Source organism: Andrena cerasifolii, chromosome 1 (genome assembly GCF_050908995.1).
Source record: "Andrena cerasifolii isolate SP2316 chromosome 1, iyAndCera1_principal, whole genome shotgun sequence".
Classification (NCBI taxonomy): domain Eukaryota; kingdom Metazoa; phylum Arthropoda; class Insecta; order Hymenoptera; family Andrenidae; genus Andrena; species Andrena cerasifolii.
The window spans coordinates 1,906,054-1,927,964 of record NC_135118.1 but is presented as its reverse complement, the minus strand read 5'-3'; the positions used below and the strand labels follow the sequence as shown (position 1 = coordinate 1,927,964).

Sequence of the window (21,911 nt, the reverse complement as noted above, 5' to 3'; positions counted from 1 at the left end):
GACCATACACGTTGTTCCGATCACCTGCCTAGAGGATCACTGATAGCGAATTCGGTAGACACGCACTGGCACTGCAGTCACTGCACTAGTGCAGCTCCAGCTCCATGCCAGTGCAGATTCCCTAGCATCGATTACATTGGATTACACACGACCCAATCCTGTATAATCCGAATACGAATTCGGCGACCAAGAACTGCCCTGGTGTAGTACAAACTTTGCATTCGGATCAACGGAATGAACTACACGGGTGCAACCTTTATGGCGATGAGATTTTTGGCAGTGCAGTCAGTGCGGTTTGATGGCACCGAATAATCTCCAAATTATTTTCAAAATGGACAGAAATTTATTCCTTGTGGAATTATTGGAAACGAGTAGTAACAATGACGACACAGAAAATTTACTTTTAAGTTATGCAAAGGATTTTTTTCATTAATTAATATATATATTCTTTACAGAAGTGAATAAATTGATAATTATCGTTAATTATATCATAAAAGCTTCTTATTTTATGAAAAAATAGCAACGTGAGCACTTTTGAAACGTTTTCGTATTTTTTAAAGTGAAGCCTCTAAAAGCGATAGGGTTGTGACGCTTGTGTGCCCCCTCAGTGCTCCCTCTGTACCTGCTAAACCTAACCTTATTTTCCTTTCTCGGAAATAAATGGAACGCTATTAAAAAAGGGCACCGTATTTGGGACAAAAACATGTACTTTTATTTCAATTAAAAAAATATGCATTAATAAAGAGAAATTAAAGAAATTGGCGTTCCAATAAAAAATCCCCACGAGATCGCGCAACAAGAGCAGCACCAGAACAGCACAGATGTCAGTGCGTGCCTGCCGAATGCCCTAGTGATCTTGCCACCGAAAATGTTCGTACTCTGTGCCCACCAGTGCAGGGTGCCGAATTCGCTATAACTACGGTAGATGTCCCAATTACCGTGCTTTGATGTCGACTTGCTCGCGAAGTAATTAATTACTGACTTCTCTTACTTTAATTTTGCTTGGTGTAAATTTATATTGGTGTTTCGAACTTTTCTCTTTATTAAGGCATTTTTTCGGGTTGAAAATGTTAATTTTTCATATTTTGTTAATTGAAATAAAAATACTTATTTTTGTCCCAATTACTGTGCCCTGAAAAATGCGTTGTCCCTATTCCCGTGCCATTTTTTGAACAGCGTTCCCGCGGTTAGATTATGTCTTTGAACTTTGAACTGTTCAAAACATTTTTTTGCCCTACGAGAGGTGTCTTTATGTTATTTTAATATGACCTTTTCATTACAAAAGCAAAATATGCAAATATAAATTTCTGTTCACCCGTTCTGAGAAATGAAAGTAAGGTTAGGTTTACCAGTTACAGAGGGAGCCAGTGGGCACCGAGGAGCACGGTAATAGGGACAAGCGTTAAATTCCTGTCTCAATTACCGGGTTCACTTTAAAAATACGAAAACGTTTCAAAAGTGCTCATTTTGCTATTTTTTCATAAAATTTGAACCTTTTATGATATAATAAACACTTTACATAAGTGCAAATCATGATAACTATCAATTTAATCACTTCTGTAAAGTTCGTGTTACCGGAAACGGTAAGGATTTGGTAAATCCATCGAAATCTTCATATGCATTTTTGATATTTTTTTACTGTGTTTAAATTGTTTAAAAATGCAACCTTCTCGTTTGTAACATATACATTAATAAATTAACTTAATTAAACAAATTTCTTTCCTTATTTATTTATGCGAGTTTTTTGCACTGCTTCTTTAAGCATTAAGGCACGGTAATCGGGACATCTACCCTAAGCCGGTTATACACGCAACTGCAAACTTGAGCGGATACATGAATTTAGTACATACATACTAGGAAAATCACTAGACAACCAATTTAAATGCCCATTCGGCAATGATCGGTAAATCACGGTAAACTTCGGCAATAATCAGCAAATTGCGGTAAGGTACATTTAGTCGATTTGAATATCCCGCTCGAATAGACAACAATTTAAATGCCAAGGTCAAGTAAGGACTTCAAAGGTTCCGCCCGGAGTGACGCGTCTTATTATATCTCCTCTTTGCTCTAGGCGTCAAAACGGCTTCCTTTCGGAAATTTGGCAACGTTGCATGTTACTAGAACCGCTGAATTATGCCTAGTGACATGCAACGTTGCCAAATTTCCGAAGGGAAGTCGATTCTGGCGCCTAGTGTACCTACCTGAAAAAGGCGCAACACTTCGCATTTCATCTCATTCAAATAATTTTTGGTGTTGATGCATTTTCTTTTATTAACAAAGCATATATAGAATTCTAAAGTATCACGTTAATTGATTCTGTTCAATCTCGATGTAACAAAGTATATGGATATTTCGTAACTTAAAAACAGGTTTGTTCTAAAGCATCTTTGCGTTATATTCGCCGGATGAAAACAGGCAGAAGGTATGAATTCCCATAAAATCGATTTGAGGACGTTAAGGATGATTTACATTATCATTACGCAGTCGGCAGTTTAGTAATTCGAAGGTAATTCGAATGAACAGTATGTATGTACCAAACAGTATGTACATACATACGATAAAAAAAAGATGAAACTTTCTACGGATTAATTTTATATTAAAGTAGACAAAACGAAACTATGCGAAATTTATTTCTCGATGTTAACTCAATAGTAAGTAGGATTTAATGAAGATCTACGTAACGATACTTCATATTCTTAGGACTATCACTCTCTTTTCGGGTGTTTTAAAAACGAAGAAAGATGATTGCATTTATTCCAGAATAAATATTAAATCAGTGAGAAATACACACAACAGATGGAGATTTGAGGGAACATCGAAAAGAAATAGAGTGGAGGAAAAATATTTCGCGTGCGCATTTCATCAATGAGTATTCCCATTTATGTATCATTGTCGCGTCCGTGACTCGGATTAGTAGCTAGTCTAGTGAAGATGGCCGAAAACAATGGCACTGGTTATTGAGTTAACTTTGCGTTCTCCTGGTAGTTGTCAACAAAGAAGTTATCATTAATTAAAAAGTAACCGAAGCACACACAACATAGTCACACGTGAGTACAGCTCTTTCTCCTCTCTCATCGTCGATATTCAACACTTTTTAACCTTCTCTCACTTAAATACCCTTGGCATTTTAACGCCTCTACTATACAACAGCGACCGTGCTTCTCGCCTTTTAATATACTGTCATCCCGGCTCCTGTTCAAAGAGAACTTTTCAGACCTATTTTGACTGACTCGGAGCACGTTTTCTCGCAGCCTTCGATCCAAGTGGTTGTACATTCGTAAATCGCGATGTGTTTTAAATGTACGTGCATCCCGACGGTCCTAACTTGAAAACTAATTTTCCACGGGGATTGTGAGAGGATCCGTCACGAAAGCTCGTTATTTCGCTCCAGCTGAATAATGCCTTTGGTATTTAGTCGCAGATTTCTAACGTATGAAATTTACATCGAGACAACGGGGACTATAACGTTTCCAAATAGAATCCGTAGCTCCTCGTAAGAATACCATCACTAATCGCGATATAGTTTTTAATGGTTATGCGGCGAAATGCGAAGCTTCATTCTCGGGAACAAACTCTCGTTTCCTGGCAATTTCCTATCGGTCTATGCCTCTTTCACAGCTTGTCAAATTTATGCAAACATCAAGGAGCGTTGGTAGAAATTCATAAGTAACAAAAAAATATCAGAAAAAAAGGGAATTTCGAGTTAAAGTGCCGGTGAATTTGCACGTTGTTTAGCGTTCAATTATCATGATTAGAATTGTATCTATTCGGAGCACGGGTGAAAAAGATCTATGAGCATGGTTTGCAATATACGCTTACCACTTTGTTTAATAATTGTTAAGGATATAAATATAAGGATTATATAAATTCCCATTACCCGAAATATCGGAATGCTTGTAAAGCTAACAAAGACGTTGCACAGTAGATACAGTTTTAATTATTTACCAGCCACCACGTATTTATAAATTAAATGGAAAAGTATCCTGCTACATTCGGTGTCGTATATAACGTGTGCTAGAACTGGGCCATTCCTTGTGAAAATGTAAATGGCTGCGTTCAGCGGAACCAACCGCTACGTAGCCGCTCACTGATTCTGCGTTGAACGCTACCGCTAGGTTGCTCACCGCTCCACACGTTTAGTGAGCGGTCGCAATTTTTTCGAGCGTAGGTAAACTCCGCTACTTTTATGAAACGTGTTGAGTTGCTGCAAATATTGCTACCTTCCCAAGTCTCGTTCAGTGGAATCAGGAGTGATCATCGTTAAGCTAGCGAGCGGCTACGTAGCGGTTGGTTCCGCTGAATGCAGCCAATGAAACTTACGCAATGCCTTGTTTTATGAACAAAGATTTGATGTAAATATTGTACAAGCAATATCGCTAGAGTTATTGTTATTATTTTCAGGTATATATTATGGCAACTGCTATTCAAAAGAATGGCATGAAACCTTTAACAAACACAATAAATCGTGTAGAAGATGTAGATAATTTAGACAATACGGACATATGTAAAGAAGAGAAAGATGAAAGGCTATTCGATGGGCAAATCCAGCCTTACGTGGAGCCTCCTGAACAAGAGCCACGCGAACTCGATATTGTTATTAATAATGTAGTCTGCAGCTTCAGTGTTAGGTGTCATTTAAATTTACGAGAAATCGCGCTTAACGGATCTAACGTGGAGTATAGAAGGGAGAATGGGGTACGTTTGAAGACTGTCTTGGCTCTCTGTAACAAAACATATTTACGTAACATGTTTATACTTTTATGTTCTATTACCTTAAGTTTGACCTGACTCTAATGTCATATTCTTGGTAATTATTTAGAAGTTTTCCATCCTCACCGATTTCAATGATTTTTGGATATGTTATTGAGATCAAGATTCTGAACAACTTTTCCCTATACATGTTACCGCCGCACGACCTTCGTTTTCGAGATATTTGCGAAAAACTTCTGTTGATTTATTCCGGGCGCAACTCATTCCACTTTCCAACTTGTCCCAGGTATTAGTATTGGTTGGGGCTAGATTAGTGCGAGGGGTGCGTAAAATAGCGAACTGATGTGAGTTTAGAGATTTGAACCAGAAACTTGCGGATGCCCGTCAACACCCCGACTCATATCGGTTCGCCTCCATGCTTTACGCGCCCGCGGGCGGGCGCGCGCCCCCCGCGCTGATCTAGCCCTAACCAATACTAATACCCGGGACAAGTTAGAAAGTGGAATGCGTTGCGTCGGAATAAGTCAAAAGAAGTTTTTCGCAAATATCTCGGAAACGAAGGTCAGCTTCGTCATTGTGTATAGGGAATTCAATCCCGGGATTCCGGCTGTTTTTTGGGTTTCGTTTTTATATTTTTCAGTTGTTCATAAAGTAATTTACGTTTTTAAAAATTCTCGGGATAAGTTATAACTTGATATATCAAATCCCGGGAGTTTTAGAATCCAAAAAATAGCCGGGATCCCGGGATTGAATTCAACATGTATAGGAAAAAGTTGTTCAGAATCGTGTCCCCGACAACATATCCAAAAATCAACGAAATCGGTGAGGATGGGAAACTTCTAAATAATTACCATATTCTTTTTCTGGAGAAAGATTAGAGCAATGTTTATAATAATAAATGACAAGATTGCAATCGGCTGGAGGAGACAAATAGTTTAAATGTATGTTACGTGAAGCTTTTTCTTATAACAGATAGTATAAAATTATAATGATTTTTCAATAAATAAATACAGTTATTCCTGATTTTATTCCCATTTCTAAATCATGCGAACTTGTGCTATTTCGTAGGTCCATAGGTACTTGAACGTGTAATTTATTCGTCACTGTTGTTACTTCCAAAAATTATGCAAACATTACTTTTCGAATTGTATAGAGCAATTTATTTCTGATTATAACGTTGGTATTGTAGATGATAACAATGAAACTGAGAAGACCTTATACAACCGCATCTATATGGTCTTCTGGTAAAGTAACGTGCACCGGTGCGACCAGTGAAGTTCAAGCAAAGATCGCTGCCCGCAGGTTTGCTCGTTCGCTTCAGAAACTAGGATTCAAAGTGCGATTTAACAATTACAGAGTAGTCAACGTACTAGGTACATGCTGCATGCCATTTGCAATCAAGATAACTTCATTCTCTATGTATCACAAAGAGAACGCAGAGTAAGTATGCGTTCGTAAATAAAGCGCACATTCATAACACCTGTATCCAAGAAGATTTGCTAATGATATTTCTTACGCACAGTTACGAGCCAGAATTGCATCCCGGTGTGACGTATAAGTTAAAAGAACCAAAAGCTACACTGAAAATATTTTCTACGGGCAGTGTTACAGTGACAGGTTTGTATTATTTATTGCATCTTAAAAGCAACAACACCGTCATCGGTCAAGGTACTGTGGCCCGATGGAAACAAGACGATTGAAATGTCACAGGGGCAAGAGGGGTTCTTCGCTTGCATTGGCTCCCGCCGCCCGTGTCCCGTTTGCTTACTTTGTATTCGTCGACGTTGTCGCGCCGGCCAATAGGGATATACTATTCGGACCTGATATTCGGACCCTAGAGTTTCCCGACCGACTTCTTTCCATCGGGGCACAGTACAAGCATTAATCAATTCATCTGATCGATTGAATTATGGGAAATATTGCAGCTCCTAATGTTGCTGCTGTCCAGGCAGCGATCGAATACATTTATCCACTAGTCTACGAGTTTCGTAAAGAGAGGACAGCGGAGGATGAGCTTGCCTTGTCGACAAAGAAGCGTAGATTGGGATTAAGTAAAAGAACCCGTGACGACGAGTTCCTACACGACCCGGATTACGTGTACGATGGTATGTTTTCGGAGGAGGAGGACGAAGCTGAAGATCGCGAAAGTGATGCCAGTTGGGACTGATCTGTTTACTTCACTGCTCCTCTGTTACTCCTGAAGAAACTGTTATACCTTGTTCTTTGAAAAGAAATAGATACGCACTGCTCAGTGTACAAAAAAGTGTTATCGTAAAGAGTGAAGTGGAACGAAGCAAAGCGAAGCGAAGCACTCGTTTTCTCCGTTAATGGAAAAGACAATGCGTGAGTGCCAGAGACAAATACGCACGCGTGCATGTGCTTTCATTATAGTTACATTATAATATCGAATTGAACTGGATTCCATCATCAAAACGATATTGCCGTAATTTACTTTCGTAACGTTACACCCTTTGTATGTACATAGATACATACATCTACGCGTGCACGCATCTATGTACATACAAAAATATTAGGTATAAAAAGAATGTTACACACATAATCGTTTTGTTTGGCAAACAATTTTTCGAAAGTTTGTTTAAAATTTCTTTACCTCTCTCTCTCTTCTCGTTTTTTCTTCTTCTCCACGAACTTCTTAGCCGATTTAAGTGATGAGAAACGGTTCGAAGCAGAACTGGTTTTCTTTTCTTTTTTTTTTTAAATATACTCTACGATTTAGACAATGAAACAATACACGCTTCTCAAGTTTTCGATTATACGTAATTGACCGGTCGTGTACTCAAGTATTGTGGCGGTAATCAAAAGCGTGTATATTCTCGCTATCCTTTGTTCTACATCTTTGTACTCGTAGATGTAATCTATTTTTGCTTAATTAACATACTGTGCCAAAGATGGATGTTCAAAATTTGAGGCAAAGCGATCGAGGCGATGTGTAAGAAGCTGAAAATTTTGTTCATTATTAATAATTAGTTTCTCTATTGCAATGTCACGTTTCAGTGGACATAATATTTTACAGTGATTCTTTGGTGGCTTTAGCTTTCCATAGTAAACCGTAGCTACAAAAAGAGTCATTTGTAAGTTGATGCATCGATTCCAAAAATTATACACAACTCTACCGCATGTATTAGAACCGACTGCGCTGACGACAGCCCACCTTTATGCGAAATTAGTTCAGCAAACTGATCTTTGGTGAAGTTCTCTCTGCGACGCGACATAAATAAATCATTCAACATTCGATCTGCTAATGTTCATGTAACGGTACATGCTTCGTCAAATATTTCTCCTTCGACGACTGTGACGGGCTGTCCTTAGCAAACACAATAGAAGGTATATGAAATTTGAAATTGATATTGAATTTAACTATTACGCAGGGCTGACTGCAATGTCCTAAGATTTGATTTTGTTATTTATTATACAATTGCTAAGTTCAGAAACAAGTTATAGTTCATAATGGCCCGTCGGTCAAATCTGTCGTTTGTAAAGAAGAGATGGAACGCTGTGTTTTATTTTATTACTTTCTGGGAGTTGCAACAGAGGTGTATAGAATACAGTAGATTGCAGTAACGTATATTACTTTATTGTTTCTTATATTAATCACCTTACAATGTAAGATCTTATTTATTTGTCACTTGCAGTATCCTCATGACGATAAGTGCATTTGAATCATGTCATCTCTGTCACTGTTCCATATCATAGTTCGAGGAACAATGAATGTTATAATATTCGTTTTCTCTTTTTCTGCTGTTATAGAAGTACCGAAGTATTCAACAATTTAAAGTCCCGATATATCATAAAACACGAGAAGCTTGACTGATGCATGGCTATTTTTAAGTTTTGTGTTCAGTGATAAAAAAAATTGCGAATACTATATGTTATGTGTGACACAAAATTTTATACAAACGGCATAATGTAAGAAAAAAAAGAACGTTCTTCGACTATTTTTTAATTATTTAAGTATAGTAGTATGGACTTTACGTAAGGCATACTTGTAAATAAAACGAGTTAACCAGATACACACTGGTGCACGATTAGTTGTATACTTCGCAAAGATTAATGAGCAAAATGCATACTGTGTAATTGTTACTAATCGTATACACTATTTATGATCCCCTTTCGTATCACAAGTATGTGTGCGCGAAGAAATATTGGCAATACCTCTCGATATTGAACAATAAAAATTAATCTGTACCTCGTGCCATACAAGATACTATTCGTACGCTAAGCTTAAGCTTCGTTGAATTCTCATCATTTCTTACGGTTTACTTTTGTATATTACACACATTTTTTACAAAGGAGCTATAGTCACTGCCTTTAGCGTATTCAATGCAAGAATTTAAGACTCAATTGACATCAAGTAACGAAACGTCTCAATCGACTTTACATTATTTAGTTATCGCCTGCATCGTTCGTAATCACAAAGATGAAACTTGTGGTACTCCTACTATAGGAATAATGTCAGAATAACTGTGCGAACGTCAATTTTACTCAATATTTATTTATTCCCCTTTATCGTTTATAATACTTTTTTTCAACACAGCTTAAAACTGTACGATATGTAGGGTATAATACATACATACATATATGCGAGTAAATCGATACTTTTGTAGTTATTTGATGTGTCTTCAAGTTTCGTAATGAAAACTTGCACGAACAAATTTATTGAAAAGTATTTTAGCATTACTTGTAGCATTTACGAATGCGATGAGTTCTGTTACAAAGATGTCGTTAATTAGCTTTTTATTCAAAATCCTTCCTTCATTTTTTATATCTATTTTTTAATCGTCGAATATGTAATTTAGAAATAGATGAGAAAATTGCATTTAAAAGTTGCAGTCTATTATTCCATTAATCTGATTACGAGACATATTTAATTTTGATCGTATAATTATAGTTAAGTAAAAAGAAATACATTTTCTATTTTTCAGAGGACCTCAAAAACAAAAAAGTTTCTGGCATTGTTCTGTTATGTTAAAAAAATTCATGTTAACACTGGAAGAAATTATGCAAGAAAGCATTGAATAAACACAATGCTTCCTCCAAATCAATATTTCTTTCCACAGAGAAGAATCAAAAGCTTTTCTATATAAATCTATGCAACCACAAGAAATTTTCGGCCGTTGCATTAATATGTCACGAAAACTGATCAAATTGTCATTACATTCAATGCAATGAGAGTTACTTTTTTAACTACATAGTAGGTACTATAATTGATGTATGATTGTATGCATGAAGTACAGAAGTGTTTACTTTTTATATGAAATAAAGGCTAATGTGTATTCATTGATTAGGAATCGTATCATTGGAAATGAAAACCTTAAAACGAAATCGATCAATTTAGTATTTTTCAGAATAAATCACAGATTACTTTTATATCACGTTTCTTTGCTCGTTTTCCTGTCATAACTATCAGTTTTACTGTTTGCGTTAACTGCAATTATTAATGTTAAATATTACCATTACACTGTGTTTTATCTTTAATATTGAATATTGTTAATATTCTAATTTATTTGGAATATATCGTACTGAAAGCTTAGGAAAGAGCTACCTATCTAATGAATTTGTATTCAAATTCAACTTGGTGTCAATATGGAACTGCAATGATCTTGTTAGTATTATCTGTAATTTAGATTAAGTTCCAAGTAAAACGCTGTATATTATGAATATTATGATTGTACGCATAACTGCCAATCACCAGACTACGACTCATGTTGTCTATCTGCTAAATTTCTTCTTTTTTTTCAAAGTAATCGACACGAACCTAATAGTTTAAATCATTATTGTATTCGAATTCATGACAATAAGATATTACTTTTATAGTTTATCGATATAACATCTACACAATCAGTGGCGGATTTAGAGGGGAGGCGCGGGGGGCGCGCGTCCCTCCCTCAAGGGAAAATACTTATTTTAATTTAGCAATATGAGGGAAAATATGATAAATTGATAGGAAAAAAACACTTGTTCATTTAGCAGGAAAATATCGGAAAGGTCTCTGGTTCATTTGTCAGACCTACACCCCCCCCTCAAGAAAATCTTGGGTTTGCCCCTGCGCCCCCCCCCCCCCTTCCGAAAATCCCAAATCCGCCTCTGTACACAACGGATCTCCTTGAACAGAAATCCATATAATTTCTCTGCTGCTTTTGTAATTAAATCTTAGTCTTTATATTTGAGGTAACAGGTGCAACACAAATAACAAATAATATTAGAACCGTTTCTATTTCTACTGATACTTATGTGCGTGTACTTTTAATGTCTCTTTAGATGCTCCTGCAACCACATTTTAATTATTAGAATCTACTTTGTTTTTTCCTGTGCGTGTCCCACCTACTTTGAATGAATTTACTATTATTAATATAATTACTGCAATAAAGAGACAAGTACATATTCCTCTGTTCGTTAATAAAATAATGTACACTTTAATCGAGTTCATTAAATTTCATACAATGCGTCAATTGTTTATTGAACAGAATTTCACATTCCAGGCCTTTGAACACTACTGTTTTCTAGTCTGATAACTTGCGTGCACCAAAGACAGTTCATGAATGCATGTTACAAATTAAAGTAATTTAGAGAAGTAACATAAATATATTGCTCAAGATTGACAAAATTTTGAATTAAACGAATGCTTATAAAGCTATTAATGAAAATGTGCGATTTAAAACACTTCGGGATTGCGAATAGAATTGTATGCAACCACGAAAATAAATTTGTCCGAAACTTTGGTAGAGGTGGAAATTCTCTGTCAATTCTTCTGCGTACCCTACATATATAGTCGCGATACCTCGAGACGTTAATGACACGTTAATAATGAATTATACTAATTTTCTAGCATAATACTTTGTTGAATAGCCATATTCTTATATACACGTATTTAACGAAATACATAAGCATCTGTACAAAAACAGTTAATTCATGATGTAATGTGAGAAATTCTTAGGTAATAAGATGATCCAATTAACGTTACAGATAAATCACATCATGTTTCAGTTTGATTAACAAAGTAAATGATATATTCAAACAGTAAATTATTATAAACTTTTCAAATGATGAACTTATTCATAGAGAAAAAAAATCATATTAATTTCTTGACGTTGTAGCTACACACATAAATAAATACTGTTTTCAGTGTTTCAAGTTGTACACAGTAAAGTGTAACGGTAATAAGTTTTTAACCGACTTCAAAAAGAAAGTGGTTCTACGTTCGATGTGCATGCATGTATGTATGTAACATTGTTCAAATGGGTTGGCATTTTGTTAGTTGAAATTTATTTACTTATCTGGACCCACTGACCTAATTTTCATCATGTATGTAATGTATGTTCGTATGTGTTATGTTTGTCCGCGAATATCTCCGTAACTACTGAACCGATTTTCGTGAAACTTATTGCATTTAGTTTAGCTTCAATCAACTTAGGTCATGGAGAAAGAATGATTAAAATCGGTTAAGTAGTTTTGACGTTACACCAGAAATAAGAAATTTGTTTCATTATTTAAATAAATAACTAAAAAGTAAAAAATAAAAAAAAATTGAAATCGACTTCAAAAAATAAAAATGTGCTAAAAAGTAAAAAATAATTTTGTTCCTTATTTAATCTACGACTCTCAATTTTTCAAGTCTGCGCCAGATTTAACTGCAAATGACGCGGCGCCGACATACAAGAATTGAGACGAGTCGTAGATTAAATAAGGAATAAAATAATTGTTTACTTAGCGAATTTTAAATTTTTCATGTCGGTTTTAATTTTTTTATGTAGTAAAGAAACAATGCAAAGAAATATGGTAATCTGGTATTATATCGATCAAATAATGATAATGGATTATTTACATTGAAATTTCTAGCAGACCTTGCTTCTCTAATTTTCCAACTTGATCGAACATGAATATATAATGCTTTGTCTGCTCGCTCAATTGATACACATTACAACAGGGCTGTAGAATTACATATGTATGCACTTTCCTTTAAAGAATTTATTAATTCCTATGTATATACGTGTGTGTATGTGTGTGTGTGTGTGTTATGCGAGTCAATTATTCAGCAAAACGAAAGGTTACTTGTAGTTTCTATTACAGTAGTTCGTTATATGTTTAGCCTCTACTAGAAGCAATGCATACTTAAGTACTTTCGATGGAACATTATGAATTATTATAAATTTATAAAAAAAATGTTCTTCACACTCGCTGTCTTGAGAAAGGTATTATAGTATAAAATATCGTCAGATCATGATTTTTAAATGATGCGATTGAAAATTAGAAATGGAATTTGGTTACTTTCAATCCTCTGCAATGTGTCCAATAAACTAAAATATTGATGCACGATCATAAACTGAAAGATACCTATGTATAAAAAAAAGTATATAGTTTATAAGATGTGAGCCCAAGGCATTCATAATACTTTATATGTAACTACATACGTACATACATACATATTAAAGACTGTTAAATCAACTATAAATGGCAATTTCTATGTAAATCAGAGAAAATAAAATATAATGCTTAATTTGAATACGTTTATCCTACGTATACACGGACATTGTTAAAAATTCTACGAATTAAAAGAAATTTTATCATTTGGAAAAATTTGTTTTATTTCAAACGTGTTTATATTTCGAATAAAAAAACGTATACAAAATGCAAACTTATTGATAAATAAAATTTATAATTCTCTGATTTCATCCTAGTTAAGTTTGAAATATGCCAATAAATTCATTCACATTTGGATAATAATGTAAAGCTGTGCTCATAGCATCCTGCAAAAAGATCATAGATGCAATTATTTGTTTGGGTTCTCTTTTTACAGCTCCATCCGGAATGTAAATGTGTATCTCGGAACAATATCTCACCTCTTTTGTATCTATACTGAGTCCTGCTTTCCTTAATATCCATTTGTAAGGTAAAATAGCGTAATGATTATTGATATTTAACAAATGATCTAAATCGCAATGGGCCAAGTCTTTTACTACTTTGTCGGGGATATTATTGAACAAATACGCATTAGTTCGTTCTGCAAATGGCTGGAAATACAAAAACAGATTTGTCACATAACTATAGGATCATAAGCAATAGGCCAGGCCTGCCCTTTACGGTGCAAATACCTCCTGAAGTTCTGGGACCCGGGCAACAGCCGTGCGCGGGACTGTTCCAATGTTACCCGTTGCGAGAGCTGCGGGAGAACTGCATGAGCGTGCGTCCATGTAGGCTCGTACGGCATAGACTCGTGGTACGAGCCTACATGGACGCACACTCATGCAGTTCTCCCGCAGCTCTCGCAACGGGTAACATTGGAACAGTCCCGCGCACGGCTGTTGCCCGGGTCCCAGAACTTCAGGAGGTATTTGCACCGTAAAGGGCAGGCCTGCAATAGACAATACACTGCAATTTTCTATTTTGTTGAAGTTCTATTCGTGATATCTAACGTAATTGTACGCTTCTGTATTTACGTACCTCGTCGTACCACAATGCTCCAACATAATCTTTCGCATACACACATAATTTATCAATTTTTGTCTTGAATTGGTTTCGCAGTTTACGATTCTTAAATTGTAAACTTATATCACGGTACCTACGGCGAAACAGATTGAAATTAATGGAACAAGTTGTGAATGAGAAAGTGAAACTTACAAAATGAATACCTTAATAATAGTTTACATATCCTTGACAAGATCGCACAGCTTTTTGAAACGAAACTTCCATAGATTACTGCGGGGGGTGCCAATGTGAAAGACTGTATGCTACTTCGGTTTTCCAAGAAGCAAACCTAGGTATTGCAATGAAGAAATTTCACTCCCTACACTAACAATAAGTAGGGTCAAGGTACCAGTAAGTTGACAACTTTTCAGAAAAACCTGAAAAATAAGGTTTTTAGAAGTGCAACTATCTCTTTGAAACAGCGCGCCGCGGCTCCTAATACCCGCAGTTCGCCACTTCTAAAAACCTTATTTTTCACGTTTTTCTGAAAAGTAGTCAACTACTGGTACCATTTACCCTACGTAAGCATATTTTTATATCGTTCAATTTTAGCGCGTACTTGTTCATAAAATGACAATGCTTCTGAAAGTAGTAAAATGTCATAACAGTGTATATTTAAACCAGATGTAATGAGGTCTTCAGACACTTCTATGAGAATGGGAAGAATATCTTCTAAATTATCTACTGGACCTTGTCCCAAGAATAACGCGGGTGTGTTTTGGTGGCATCCTTCGAATCCTTGATTAACAAACTGCAATAAACAATTCTTTATTAATTATTCCTTCAACGACGAAGTCAGCAGCGTTCGTTCTCATAATTAGAAAGTTTTATTGGTAATTTGAATAATGAAATACGAAAATAACGTACAGTTCAACGTACCAAATTTGTGATCAATATTCTCAATGTTCTGATAATTTCACATTTAAAAGTCAATGTCGATTCGTAAAATATACTTTTTACATGGACTAATACTTTCCCCTGTAAATCTGTAAGCGATAGCAATTTACTTCTTTCGTGCAGAAGTTACAGTAACACAAAAGTCAACGAATAGTGTTGGTTTATAGAAAATTAGTAAAGATATACCACTAATGGATATTGAAGTTATCCATTGTATCAACGCCAATGACTTTGACTGATACTCCCCCGTGTTCAAATAGAGGTACTCGTCCAGAAAATGATTGACGACTGGTATTCCCTGTTGCATGTAACGTGAAAATTCTGCAGTCATATCTAATAAATTATTGATTTCTTTCGGAGAAATTCTCTCGTTTTCCAGAATCAATGCTGAGATAAAAGAGATATTATTCTTTCTTCTTATTTGCGAAGCGTACTTATAAGTCATTGAAATTTTGTTTTCAACGCATACCTCTTATCAAAGTATTATAGAGATTGTAAGAGAATCTACTTTGATAATGGGAATTAGCAAATGTGAGGAGGTGATATCCAGCTGTGTTAGCTAAGAGAGATATAGCGTTACATGGTAATTCTGCGTTTACATGCAATTTTCCTAATTCCTCCATGCTGAAACATTTCGTTGCGTAAGAAGTATTAAATGAACAAATCGTTTCTATCATTCGCGGTAATGGTCTATCATACCTGGTAATATCAAAGATGGATCGTGTATCCCTCTCTTTGAAACTACTCGAACCTATTTGAAAATATCCTACAGATGGTATCAGGGGTGCTACGGCCTTCTTTCTTTGCTCGGGCTATTACAATGTATTAAAAGATATATACATTCTAAAGTTTCTAAATTCATATTTGCCGGAATTTCGGCAGGTGTCGAATAGTCACCTTGGCTGCGTTCCAATGGAAAGACTTCGAATCTAAGTCTCGCGTTTGTTGAATTTCCGAGCGAGCTCTGACACCTTGAAACATGATTTGTAAAACTTCTGGTAGCGGTGTCCATGCGCTCTCTACGTTTACAGACTCGATCTGTTCAGGAACTAATTCAGGTTTGTACGACTTAAATAATCTAAAGTCATACAGAAATTTTCATTTAAACATTACAGTTCTATCGACAGCATATTTCTAATTGTAGTTACTTACGATAGTAACACGATAATATGTTTCTGGGGCTTCGTAAACTTTCGATGTAGAGTCCATAGCCGAGTCACTTCCCTACGCGTTACATCTTCTGGTTTTGTTAACAAATATATGAGCCGTGCTATATATTTATCCTGAAATAACATTGGTAAATATCCTTTCCACACAAAGCCTATTATAATTGCAATTATAAACTGAAAATCACAGGAAACGCAATTACCAATCTTTCCTTCTTCAGCATTACATGAAATAGAACGCCGTAAAATATATTTAGAACTTTCTTATCGATCAACTGATACTCCCACAAGCCTAAAAGCATACATATTATTTTTGTTCTCGCATTTTCTTCAGATCTTCTTGTGTATGTTAACTTTTCATCATTGCAAACAACTAATATGTGAGCTGTTTATTTTGAAAGTGACCTAAGTCCATTTATATCTAAAGGATTCTTATATATAAATTTTTAGTACTAACTCGAAGTTGTATGCGTTACTACAGTGAACAAAAAATAATTGAAAAATGGACTTAGGCCACTTTTAAAATAAAGGGCTCATGTATAGTAATAGAGTTTCATATAATACCAATGATCCATTGTACAACAATGATAGACACTGTAATTGGCAATGTGTACACAGATGATAACCACCAAGCGGTAATTAATTTAAAGCTCTGTTCAGGTACCGTATGTCTTGGAACTAAACATTTTATTAAAGATACCAGTTTAACAGCACCTGTTAAATATTTTTCATTAGTTTATATTTACTACAGAATACAATTGCTTTTGTATGGAATCTGAAACACGCTAACCCAAATCAATATTTATAATAACGTTCATTAATAAGTCAAAGACTTGGTCGTCCAGTCCGTGCGATGCTGCATACTTGTGTAATAAGTTAAGTAACTTTTCGAACTCAGAATATTCTTTTCCTTTATCTGTAAAAATGTTATTGTAAAATCAGTAAAATCAAGCTTAAAACAGAAAGCGAAATTACACTAAGTAAATTACACTGTCGAATTAAAAGGGTCATTGTTTACGAGAATTTTTCAACAGGTATAAGATATACCTGTGGTCCACAATTTTTTACACACAGACAATATATAGAGTTTGAATTTCGCTGTTGGTCACGTACCTTTTAAATCTTCCAAAAGTTTTAAACAACTAGCTCTTTCTTTGTCGTCCATCGTTGCTATACGTACGTATGTACCTGCTTAGTTTTCTAAATAACTATGTATGTAAGTAGGATTTACTTAGTCTCGCTTATCTATACTGTAATATGTTTAAATTGAAATTAACAAAATGATATTTCTAATTATTTAAATGCAGATTGACAGAATCGTTGCTAATTTCAACAATTCGCTCAATAACAAATTTAATGCTCTGCGGTCTACCCATTGGCGGGAACAGGCTTGTCGAGCAACATTTTCCTGGGCAAACTTATTTGTGGAGGGAGGGCAACACCTACAGAAGTGGTGGTAATGGTGCATGAGACCAAAGAGGAGATGTAACAAGAGGCGTCACTCGACAAGGACAGACATAAACTAGGGAAATCACTAGACAACCAATTTAAATGCCCATTCGGCAATGATCGGTAAACCACGGTAAACTTCGGAAATAATCAGCAAATTGCGGTAAGGTACATTCAGTCGATTTGAATATCCCGCTCGAATAGACAACCAATTTAAATGCCAAGGTGAAGTAAGGACTTCAAAGGTTCTGCTCGGAGTGAGTGACGCCTCTTATTGTATCTCCTCTTTGATGAGACGCCACGATGGGAACGCCATCTATGAGTGACGCCACTAAGGTTGTAGTGCAAAATCACTAAGGGCGGTATTCTCAGTCGCTACTTATTCTTAAACAAATGCTTAAGCATGCGGCATCCTCTACTAACCTAGTAGCTAGTAAAGGATGCCGAATGCTTAAGCACTTGGTTAAGAATAAGTAGCGACTGAGAATTAGGGGTGTTCGGTTCCGATTCGATTCTTCAGAAAATCGATTCTTTTGGTTAAAAGATCTACCTTTTAAATCGATTCTTTGGTATCCGATTTTCCCCAGAAGCGATTCTTTGATGTAAGAATCGACAATCGATTTTTTGCCGTCTGGGGGAATTAATTGCCACTAGTGAAAGGACCAATCAAACTGCTTTTTGCGTAGGGTTTTCTGGTTTTATACGTTTCCCGCCATTTATACAGGATTCCCGCCAAATTTATACAGAAATCGCGCTAAATTTATAAACGATTCTTATGTTCTGGACAGTTCTGGATCTTTCTTTACCATTCTTCCTTCCTCCTTCCTTGTGTATTTTCCAACGCCGGAAATATTTTAACTGATCACAGAAATAGTTTATCACCTGAACATTTACAGCAATTATTGTTTTTAAATTCCTTATCAATGAAAGAATCACAATTACATGACGAATAAAATATTTAAAATGGATAGCAAAATATTTCTTCTATTCAATACAATGCGCTTCAACAACTATCCCAAACTGTTCCTTGTAAAAGTATTTTTTATATCGATTCTTTCAAAATTATTCAAATCCGACTTCTATGTATATGTACTAATTTTGGAGAAAAAAAATTATGGCGATTCTTTTCATCTCGATTCTTTGGTTCAGATTTTTTAGAAGGATCAATTCTTATAATTCGATTTTGAATCGATTCAAGAATCGATTATTTGAGGTGAATCAAACACCCCTACTGAGAATACCGCCCTTGGCTGGCGTTGGTACATTCGTGACGTCACATTCGCTTCGCGTGTCGCCACTTGGCTGGTTTCGCGGTGGCGTCAGTTCATGCACACATTGCCACCGCTCCTGTAGGTGTTTCCCCTTCCATCAGCGTAGCTGGAGCCCGCCGCTCCCTGTGTGCCGGTTCGTCCCATCATGGCGTTTCACGCACACATTACCACCACTCCTGTAGGTGTTCCCCCTCCCTAATAAGTTTGCCCAGGAAAATGTTGGTGGGCAAGCCTGGGCGGGAATATTCAAAGTGCGAAATTATATAATCTGTAGAATACGGTATAACCATTTACCATGTCCATAATAATACAAATCCCCGCTTACACTTACTATATAATTATTTCTATCTATTAGCTAGAATCTACCTATATGATCATTGTGTACTTTTTTTATTGTTTAATAAATAATCAAGAGACATGGTAGTGTCTCGCGTCAAGTATATGTATATAGGTATATGCGCAGCGCGAGACACTACCGTGGCTATATTACGCCGGGCAGTTTTTGGAAAAACCCTGCGATTATCGAATCTCAATAACGGCTGATTCGTTTAAGTTTTGAATGGTCTTAATGGATAGCTTGGGTTTGATTTACATAAGAAAAGTGTCTTCGTTTTGTTCCTACGTGCCTTATGAGCTGAGATATTCCGATGTAAACCCTGCTGGAGCTGCCAGTTAGAACCGCATTAAAAAATTTTAAATCCGGATTGATGCGGTTTTCTTCCCGTAAATTCCAGATTGAACCCGATGAAATATTTTCTATCGGTTTCAAACCGGATATGCATGTAAAAATCTCGACGGTATGCATCCCGTGAATTATTTGCTCTGCCAATCCGGATCGCGACGGACTCGAAAGAGCTTGTGGCATTTCCAGATCGAATTCGTAAGTTTTTTGATCCGCAATTTCAGATACGAAACTTCCGGGTTTATACAAATGGCAGTTCCTGATAGAAATTGATAAATTTCGCACATGCAAATCCTGTTTCATCCATCGATCTGGATATCCGCATTGAACCGGATTCGTTTTTGAACTGGCACAAATCACTGCTTGAAAATCCAGGTAGCACCGCATTGAACCAGATAGATCCAGATCAAAATTCAACGCGGTTCTAACTGGCTGTTCCAGCAGGGAAGTTGCAATTTGCCGAATTTTATGTTAAGAGATTTTTCTCCATCTTCAAGTGTGGGCAAGAGGGGAACATGGAAGGGAGAGGAAATGTCTCTCAGGCACGTCGTTCATTGGATGAAGGTTTCGGCCTATCGCGTAACAAATTATTATCACGTGACAGCCAGACCAGCATAACTGTCAAGGTAAACATAATCTAGCTATATAGTGTCAAACCATCATAACCTGCCAAGTGTCAAATATGGTAAGTAGTTAACATTTTTCCAATGTCACGAGTTTTTATACCATGTAGGACACTGAATTATTGTCTCAATTAACAAGGTAAGTCGCCAAAATTTTTTAATACATTTTTTACGTAGAGCTTCTAGAAACGAAGGGGACGCACAGACTTGAAAGTTGCCCGGAGAAGGTTCGACTGAGAAACATCTTCTTTCGCACAAGTTTCTAGAAATTTATACCAGGCATGTACAAAATAATAATATATTGTAACAAATTGCATTTAAATTGTCAGATATTCTTATACCAGTAAGCCATTTTTAATTTAGAGTTTCTATATAAAGCTTATAGAAGTAAAGGGGACGCACAAGCTTGGAGAGAAATAAAGGGGACGCACAGGCTCCGATAGAAATGAAGGGGACGCACAGGCTTGGAGGTTGTCCGAAGAAGGTTAGATAGACAGAGAAGCATCTTGTTTTGCACAAGTTTCTGGAAATTTGTCAAATAAGGTAAATCGATAAAATTTTTCAAATTAGCGTAGCATTAAGAATTAAAAAAATTATGGCGTACTGCTTGCAATGTAGAGTAAGTCACATTAGTGACGAAAGTACACTGAAAACGCATCTCCCGATACTTTCCAATCTTTTGTGAAAGATATTCGTAATACATTATTAATTAAAATCCACAGTAGTTCCCACGCTATTGATTAATTTTATTAGTTTCCCATTAACAATATTTCAATTCACCAATAAACATACTAAATTAATTTTATTGCAACATCAATAAATTGTGCGTTAAAAATATTGGATCTCTTTGTTCATTTTCGCTAAATTACCATTAGCATTTAAATTTCCTCCAACAAGACTTTCTGCCATACACTCTCACCTCCTTCGGACACATTATGTAGTCTCTACACTTACTATAGCAAAAGTCCCCCCTTTTTCTATAAGTTCTACGTTAGGTTGTAACTAAAAAATGTGGCTTTTATATATTTACAGATAATCGAAGCAGAAGATGATGCAGTGTGATCTACGTCAGAGAAAAAAAATTTATTGTGGCATAGTATTATATTAATTAAACGATTCTATTCAGCTTTGATCCTCTGTTTGCTTCATATCTGAAAACTCAAATTTAAACCAATTCCACGAATCCAATTGTCTTGTAGCTTTGCAGGCGTGCGTAGTTTGGATGACAATATAATATATTGTTAAAAAAAATAACCCCGAGGCGGTGAAAAAATTATCCAGTCATCAATAAACACTACAAAATGTGTGAAATCCCCAAAAAATTACCTGTTTTTAAAAAAAGGTACAAAAAAGAGCGCCAAGTATATAATCCGATCAAAACGAATCTTATTTAAAAACATTGTCGCAAATTAATATAAATTTATTAATGTGCTATATTTAACTTTACAAAAGTAATGATATACAAAAATTGCGCCAATTATCACAATGGCTATTTATGCAAAGAAAAAATGTATTAAATAATACTAAGCAGATATATTTTTATACAAATAAATATTTTAATACGAATATATATTTTATTCAAAATACTTGGCGGTGCGAAACCGAAAAAAAATGTTAATTGTCTTGGTTA

The 21,911-nt window shown here is 35.7% G+C and overlaps 2 protein-coding genes and 1 long non-coding RNA gene across 3 annotated transcripts; 2 read left to right on the top strand and 1 right to left on the bottom strand.

Moving 5' to 3' along the window:
* Nucleotides 1-2,840: 2,840 nt before the first annotated feature.
* On the top strand, nucleotides 2,841-10,012 carry Trf2 (TATA box binding protein-related factor 2). The gene is made up of 5 exons (XM_076819244.1): nucleotides 2,841-3,047; nucleotides 4,402-4,695; nucleotides 5,900-6,150; nucleotides 6,233-6,327; nucleotides 6,636-10,012. The coding sequence occupies exons 2-5, from the start codon at nucleotides 4,411-4,413 to the stop codon at nucleotides 6,875-6,877; spliced, it is 873 nt and encodes a 290-aa protein (XP_076675359.1). The 5' UTR covers nucleotides 2,841-3,047; nucleotides 4,402-4,410; the 3' UTR covers nucleotides 6,878-10,012.
* A 2,451-nt stretch (nucleotides 10,013-12,463) lies between these two features.
* On the bottom strand, nucleotides 12,464-17,693 carry LOC143369466 (centromere protein I). The gene is made up of 16 exons (XM_076813485.1): nucleotides 17,370-17,693; nucleotides 17,047-17,172; nucleotides 16,821-16,970; nucleotides 16,460-16,548; nucleotides 16,243-16,373; nucleotides 15,988-16,168; nucleotides 15,790-15,902; nucleotides 15,560-15,714; nucleotides 15,277-15,477; nucleotides 15,073-15,179; nucleotides 14,753-14,944; nucleotides 14,358-14,482; nucleotides 14,170-14,287; nucleotides 13,569-13,739; nucleotides 13,163-13,475; nucleotides 12,464-13,131 (listed from the first exon to the last, which is right to left on the bottom strand). The coding sequence occupies exons 1-15, from the start codon at nucleotides 17,419-17,421 to the stop codon at nucleotides 13,407-13,409; spliced, it is 1,980 nt and encodes a 659-aa protein (XP_076669600.1). The 5' UTR covers nucleotides 17,422-17,693; the 3' UTR covers nucleotides 12,464-13,131; nucleotides 13,163-13,406.
* A 1,764-nt stretch (nucleotides 17,694-19,457) lies between these two features.
* On the top strand, nucleotides 19,458-21,413 carry LOC143374752 (uncharacterized). The gene is made up of 3 exons (XR_013086745.1): nucleotides 19,458-20,343; nucleotides 20,459-20,560; nucleotides 20,660-21,413. It is a non-coding gene; the product is annotated as an uncharacterized LOC143374752 (long non-coding RNA).
* The last annotated feature ends 498 nt before the right edge of the window (nucleotides 21,414-21,911 follow it).